Source organism: Mycteria americana, chromosome 2 (genome assembly GCF_035582795.1).
Source record: "Mycteria americana isolate JAX WOST 10 ecotype Jacksonville Zoo and Gardens chromosome 2, USCA_MyAme_1.0, whole genome shotgun sequence".
NCBI lineage: Eukaryota > Metazoa > Chordata > Aves > Ciconiiformes > Ciconiidae > Mycteria > Mycteria americana.
The window spans coordinates 110,802,028-110,810,255 of NC_134366.1; the positions used below are offsets into that span (position 1 = coordinate 110,802,028).

The 8,228-nt window shown below is 37.6% G+C and overlaps 1 protein-coding gene across 6 annotated transcripts in view; it reads right to left on the reverse strand.

Moving 5' to 3' along the window:
- Positions 1-8,228, reverse strand: part of ZNF407 (zinc finger protein 407) — a 355,293-nt gene that overhangs the window by 142,021 nt on the left and 205,044 nt on the right. For all 6 annotated transcript variants that reach the window (XM_075494274.1, XM_075494275.1, XM_075494272.1 and 3 more), the window contains one exon: positions 4,783-4,866. In XM_075494274.1, coding sequence (XP_075350389.1) covers positions 4,783-4,866 — 84 coding nt within the window. The remainder of the gene's footprint in view (positions 1-4,782; positions 4,867-8,228) is intronic.

Here is an 8,228-nt window from a genome sequence, read left to right on the forward strand (position 1 = left end):
TCACGTCTCCTCTTGCTGAAAAGAGCAGTAAGTCTTCTTACTGTGCTACATTTTCTGAGGTATTCAACATTATAATTTTTTTAAGCTGTGGTAGGGAAGTTGAAGGGAAGAGGCTACATTATACATTAAATTCAACGCCGAGTAATGTAACTACACATTAAAGTCAAAGAGCAGTTCACATGAGAAATAGAAACACAAAGTGAGTCACTCATCTGGATAAAAACACATATATTATTAAATTTTCTTTCTTTATTACATTGACCTATAAATGTCTTGAGAAGCGCAAGATTGAAATGAGTGAGCAGAAGCAATCATACAAACAGTGATCTGTACGATATAAGCCACCATCTTCAAAAATTCATGAAAATATTTGAACAAAGACACAATCTTCTTAAGCATTTCCATAGGTTCAGGGTGACTGTCATAGAACTGCTGTGCACAGTAAGTGTACTTACCCTCTAATGCTCTACTACTGTAATGTACTTCTGTGATCCCCAGGAAGATTCCACCACAACCAACACATGAGAAGCAAATGTAGACTGCCGTTGTGTAGAAGATGAGGATGGGTTTTTTGCAATTTGCAGGAGTACTAATCAACATTAAAAAAGGAATTTCATGCAAGAGAACACAGGCTGTGACTGATCAGCACTGTTGGATTGAGCCAGCTACTACAGCACAAAATGGAAGTTTACTGGGAAACATGTAGAAGAAGAGAAAACTAGAGTGATACCGAAAGGCAGACAAACAAAGAAGGAGAGCAGAACAATCACAACAAGAACACAAAAAAAGGACATTTTAAAATTAAGTGGTTTATGTTTTCATTTCAACCAGAAATAATTACCCTTGCTTGTTTTTTCTCTCTTATGCAATTTCCTAGTTGATCATGATTAAGGAAAAATATTTAAGTTATGTAGTATTATGTTTCTTTCATGTGTGTGCATGTTTTTGGTGGCCGATTTAGAAATTATTTACTCTTTTTATTATAAAATTCAGACAATTGCTTAAATTCTCTGTGGAATTCAACTCATTCTAAATTCAGCGAACACTAAAATTTGCAACCTTATTTATCTTCCTATCTTCAGGCAGATTTTCTTACTGGGAAAAATATGAATAAAAAAAAAATTGTTTCCGGATGACTCAAAAGATGAAAATTTTTCCTCCCAGTCATGCTGAGGCACCAGAACTACGACATATCTAAATCTTGCGGCACCGCAAGCTGTCCCTTATTTACCACGTAGCACCAGCTGATATCACAAGCGGACTAAGTTTCTTAAGACAGTTTCTGCGCGCAGCCTAGGCAGCCATAAGCGTCTATCGTAAAGCATGTGACAGAGAGAGAGATGTAAGTATTCTTTACAGTGTGATAAAATTCTGGTCAAACTCTGGACCACTCTTGAAGTTGCCATTGCTTCAATTCACAAAATAGAAGATTGGGCCACTGATACTTACATAGCCAGTGAAAGGCTTGCAGAATTTCATAGATTGATTCTTGCAGAATAGGACTGGAAGAAGATGCATTCAGATCGTAAAATAATGCTAGAACATTTTACCAGGACAAAATCAGCTGAAGACTTAGCTTATTCTCTGTTCAAAGTGTGTGCTTCTCACAGGACCAGGTCAGTCATTAAGGACATAACATATTTAACACAGAATAAAAACATCAACTAGTGAAACACCAGGGATCTCTTGATGGGTCAAATTATTTTTTTCTACTTCACAGTTCTACTTTACAGTTGAGAAAGCCTATATCAAGGAAATCTGTATGGAGATGCATCATGTTTGCAAATAAATTAAGTACAAACATTTTTCAAGTCTTAAAACTAATGGCTTTTTCTTTCAGTTTAACATTCCTGTACTACTTTTCATTTAAAAACCAAAAACATATCTTCCAGGGATAACATTCTATTTACCAAACTAGTCCCTACAGTCTCCTCCACGAGTGACTGAGGGCCAGATTCTTCCAGCCTTATTCACCCCAAGTTATACTTTATGCTCCCTATGATATTTCCAAAGAAAATGCATCTTTCACAAGGTAAAGGTATCTCTCCAGGTACATAAAAATAATCTCATCTAAAAAAGAGGAACAGAAACACCAAAATCAAGAGCATCAAAAGTCTAAGTGGCTGGTCCTACAGCCAGTCCTTTCTTGTGTCAAATATCTATCAGCAGCTGACCATTTCTCTGGGGTGTCAGGACACCTCAGGCCTTGAGGCTGGGAGGAGAGGAGGCTTGTTAAGCTAGTTAAGACTCCTCAACTACATGTGAGGATTTGCTCATTTGCCCTTGAATCAAGGGTCTCCGACAGGTGATAGAAGTAAATCTTAGATTGGAAGATGTTCTGTGTCAGCCCCCTAGACAGCTTGTATTGCAGTAGGGAATTATTTAAGCCATTTAGACTATTTTTGATACCTATCCCTTTCAAACCTGATTGTAATTTGCTTTGACATTCTGCTCTGGGAAAATTGTGCCAACTGGGGACACAGAAGAAAAGATACAGGTACAAAGAGGAGTGCATGCAGCTAAGGACTGAGATAAAGTTGTGCACTGGATGAAAATACAAGAGAACCCATGTAAGTGCAACAATGCAGGCAAAGGTGGATTGTGTCATTCTCCTTGAAACAAATAGAAGCTACAGATAATTTTTCTGCTAAAGAATCATCTCTGATTGTTTGTGCCACAGAGGCAGATAAATGCCAGAAAGATAGATCCCTCTGCCTCTGAGATACTGTCCTGTATAGTACAAAGTTAATAGCAAAGTAATAACGAGCCTCCAGTCCTGACATAAAATATAAAGTTATGCCTGCTAGATGCAAGCTTCATGATCTATAACCTGTGAATCCCCGTGATCATAGCACAAAAGTCTCTACCATACTGGCAAGAGAAGGGCAAAATGCCATCGAAAACGTGGACAGCTTTTCACCAGGAACATACCATATTTTCAGCCTAATTTTGCACATAAATCAGGAAATAAAATATTTTTTCTATCGGCTTGTGGCCTAATGATACAAAAAATATATATACATATATAACTGATGAGAAGGGCTTACATTTCTGAGAAACCAGATCTGCACTCACATAACAGGTAAAGACAAGAAGGGTAAAGACAAGAATATGCATTTCTTCGACTTTTCCATTCTGAAATGATTGTTCACCATTTGTGTGGCTCTACTGACTATGAGTCCTAGACATACACATGATCTCAGTGTGCCAATAAAAAACAAAAGGTTGTACCCATCCTATCGATAACAATGATTTATTTCTTCTAAAGAAAAAAAAAAATCATTTTCATTCTTAGCCCATATTTGGTAAACTTCAGCCAACATGTGAAAATTCTTCAAAGCTCCAGAAAAATGGAAACCATTAGTTACAGCTGAAGCATACAACTTCCATTCTGGTAGTTGCAATTGCTCCCGTTATAATTCAGGGAGTGTAATACTAAGAGAACTTATATTTACCAAATGCCTTTTCTTGGACACTTTAAAAATACAAACTTGCTGCAGTGAATGGGAACTGACTGTGGCAGTACTCTCACACAAATGTATATTCCTTGTTATCGGAAGAAAAATTCTGGAAGTATGATTACTAGTTAGACTTGCAAGCAAAATTTGGCCCTGCATATTTTTTTTTAGAGCTTATCCATTTCAAGATATTGCCTGACCAGCACTGAAAGCCCCACCTTTTTGAAAGCATCAGACTCTCCTCCAAATATGGTTGCTTTAATAAACTGAAAACGGGGTGGAAAGAATGGCTTCAGGCTCTCAAGAAAGAGAGTAGCTGCTCTCCAGGAAATTACGCACTTAGATGGTGTATGTCCTGAATCAAGATTAGTTTATTCAGGGACATAATAAAATCTCCCACTGAGATTCCTTTACAAAATCCATGGAAAATTCATGATGTAACAACTACAGCTTCTCATTTGTTAGCCATTTCTTTCCACTGTACATTAGACAATGGTCACTTAACTCACGCAGCAATTCCTGATGATATTACATTATCCTCATGATAGTCAGTAAAACAAAAACTACAGTGGCTTAAGCAGCAACACTTCTGCGTCTGTTTGAAAAAAATCTATTCAAATAATCAAACACTTACAAGGAACTACTAAAAAGCACAATTAAGGTAAAATGTATTAATAAATGTTTAATACTTACACTTTTTCTGGTCTTCTGAAACTAAGAACCGATTTAATTTTATCTGTTATTAAATTTTTATAACCAGGTGGTAGGAAAGCTTTACTAATTCTGGGAGAGAAATCCTGCTTTACATGCCAACCATGTGGTAACTCTTAAAGTTGCACCTATTAATTACAAACTATCTTAAAATTACAAAAGGGCAACTGAAACAACACTAGCTTTCAACTATGTCTCAGTCCAAAATAATGGATTAATCTATATGTAGTCTCTAATTTTCACCCAGGGACATTCTAGCAGACTCTTGCAAAATCTTCACAGTAGGTAATCTATTTGGGCCTTGGAAAAAAAAAATTAGTAGACTTAGCATTCATTTAAAGAAGAAAGCCAGTCTTTACAATTCTACTTCCTTCAGAAAAAACACCAAAAATACTCCCCACTCCCCCCCAAGCAATTATTCAAACTCCCAGCTAACAGACTTGATGCAGACCTTGGGCATACCGATTTTACAAAAACGAGAAAAAGCAAAGTAAACAATGAGCCGATGTATTATTTGTGCTGTAACGTGCTATTTGACTTGCGTTACTCCCCAGTGTAGAGGGACTCCCTTGCTGGAGAAAATATAGCAAAGAGTAAAGACAGCTTTACTGACCTGTGTGCTGCCGCCGATGCTTGGTGAGGGCATGACGTGTCCCGCCGGCAAAGCCACAAAGGTCACAGAGGAACGACTTCTCGCCTGTTGCAACAATAAACAGATGAGGGACTGCGGAGGTCACAGATCATTAAAACATATCTATCAAGGCTTTCAGGGTTACTAATTCCTCCAATCAAATGTTTCCATGTAAATATGTCAAATGGGAATGAAATTACCACTGCGGTTTATTGACTGTGATAAAATCTGAAAAGCACCACTGAACATAATTACATACTTGTCAGACCCATAAAAATTAGCTTTATTATCAATGGAATGGTTTTGTACAACTTCATTTCTGTTAGATGTCTTCCAGATGGGGCTGCTTTATGCACTTGAACAGTTTTTATGCATATCCTGATTTTTTACAATTCCCATACATCTGGCCTTTCTGTGCTGAGTAAAGATTGCCTGGAAAAAAAGTTAATATACTGTATATATGAATCTGCTTAAATAAAATATATTGAATTTACTAACAAATTAAGGGTACTGAGAAATTTTCAACAGACTAGATCAGAGTCATCTTTAGTTACCTTCTATTTATTAATAAGCATTAAATTATTTTCTTGAATATACAGAAGAGCTCAGGCAACAATAAAAGCCACATTATTCAGTACCAGTGGCAATTCAGCACTGTTTATGTTTCTAAAGTTTTCATGACATAAAGAAAACAGGTCTGGGGATTGCTACTGAAATTGCAGCAGAACTCGTATTGTTCGTCTTCAAATGATAATTCTTCATTCCAAACCTCTGGACCAATTTGAGAGAATTTGGCAAGCTCAATACTCATTAAAAGTGCGTAAATGCTCTCTTTTTAGTATTTTTTTTTTAATAGAAGCTAGGATTTTGCCCTGTTGTCTATAAATACAGTCTATCATTTCACAGCAATATTTTTACTCAGTATGTACTAACATGCACAGCAATCTCAACCCATGAAGGCCACATGGAAGGTCATTATGAATTAATAACGCTAACCTCAGATAGACTCAATAGCCTTGGATAAGACTGAAATTTTAAAAATATTTTTAAAAAAAAGAATCACATTAGTCATTTGGAGCCAAATTGTCTCCTTTCGCAGTAACATAGCGAAGAGGGGGCTGGTGGGGCAATGATGCTGGATTCATTGAAACTAACAGTCTCCTTCAAGTTCTTCCCCGTGGGGAAGGCAATTTAGTTTCTACAAAAGACGGCTGGGTTAAGAGGTCGGGTGTCAAATTACCCAGTCCTCCTGTGAAGACAGAGGGATGGAAACCTCCACGTTGTTTATTCCCACATAACCAGGCACGCTAATACCCAGACTTTCTGGAAAAGCACAGCGCCTCAGTTAACTTCGGACGGCATTAAGGCCACCTCGTGAGTGGGAGCTCCCCGGAGAGCACCGCAGAGACCAGCTGCCCTCTCCCACCACTGCCTCGACTGGGGCCCCAGGGAACCCCAGCTCCCCACCCCAGTCACCGCAGTGCGGGAGTCCCCGGGCCCCGTGCTACACGGAAGAAAGCAATTCCTTCAAACTTTCCGAGGCAGCCTGAACCCTGCCGCTAAAATGGGATCATAAAAATGCTGATTAACCTCCACCAGGTAGCTGGGCTATGAAACGCGATTGGCACATATTAATCTCCATTTCAGAATAAAGCAAATGGTGTATTGTTTATTTCTGTGCCCACATCTGGTCATGAAAAGAAGACTGAAATTTTACAGGATTTTGGGCTTTTTTTGAAAATTTGGTCCATTGAAGAGAGTATCCCAAGCCAGTATCTAAGGTGTGAAATAATTTCAGTACCTCCTTTTAGGAGTCAGTTCTAGCCATCTGTGATTATAGTTGAATTAAAAAAAAAAAAAAAAGAAAAAAGCAGAATAGAAACCCATCTTAACTATCACATGAAGAATGCATATGTGCTCAATGATGTAACAAAGTCTGAATTTTACTGCAAAATGTTTGTCAGTAATATTATTGCTGAGGTTATACATGATTGTTACATAGATTTCTGCATAATCTCTTTCCTTTGGGTTTTTTTTTTAATTTTAATCAGGATCTTCAGCATGTAGCACTTCAATTCATCAAAATATCAAAGAAAAGGAATAGAAGGACTACACGTAATGCTTAATTATAATTAAATATTAATTTAATTAATTAATGAATCAATTCCAAGTATAAATCTTTCTAACTAGCTGTAATACCTAACACCCCAGCATAAAATTCACACTTTAAAGTTAAATGCTGTTCCATGCCTACCAAGAAATTGCTCATCATCTATATATTGCCATAAATTAGCTCATGTTGTGTTTAACATCTAGGAGCAGACCTCAGTATGGCCTGCAGCTTCATACACTAATGAGGACACAAAGTACCCATAGCATCTTTGCAAGCTTACGGATTTACTGGGTAGTTTATATTTGGGCCTTTGGAACAGCTTTTTGAGCCACAGAGAAATGATTCAAAACCAACCAACAGCTTTAAAATAGGGAAATTGATCCATCCTATAAAATGATTTTCCAGTTAAATATTCCACACTCCTCTAGGTCAGATCTGGGAGCTCTCATGCAGGCAGGGCTCGAGGGAGTCAGTGAGGCTTTGGATCTGAAAACATGAGATGGGAGGAGATTTGGCCCCTGCTTTTTAAGCTCAGGAAAGGTGGTGATGCATTTGATTTTCTGCAACATTCATTTTCAGGCATATTAATGAATTAATTACCTTATTTGTGTATGTGTTGTGGTATATGCACAAATACATAGATCCACACCAACACACAGAGAAAACTTCATCACCTGTGACTTTAAGTTCAACTGCACAGTATTTCTTAGCCCTGAAGCTTGATATGGGTTGAATCCCTCATATCCAGACCTAATATTTCATTTGATGTTATGGGCATGTATTGATACATAGATGTATTTTACATTCTTCTGGATATGCTTAACAATTTTATCATTCCAACTTCAGAATTTGCGACTTTTTAACTTTTAGGAAAATGTAAAGGTAATATTTCACTTGCTGTACAGGGGGCTGATCTAACTTGCCATGTTTATATGATAGCAGAAATGCAATAGAAAATGGTCCTTTTCTTAACAACTTGAATTAGTTTCAAGTGTGCCATTTTGCATTCAAATGTAGAAAGACACGGAAACCAATCCTTTATTTTCTATTAGAAAACAGCCACTGTCCCCTATCTCTCATTATGGTGCAGACTACAAGACCTAACAACAAAAATCCATATTATTGATCTAGCCAAGTCTCCACAATTATTCTTTAGAAGGAAACGCCGACGATAAATTACATCTGCACTGGCTTTTCATCTGCTGTTCGATATAAGTGATCTCTCAGGGCAGGCTGGAGACCTTAAATCGTCAACACCCTTGTCAAAGAAGCTAAGGAGGCCTGGGCTTCCCACAAACAGCTCTGGAGAAACTTT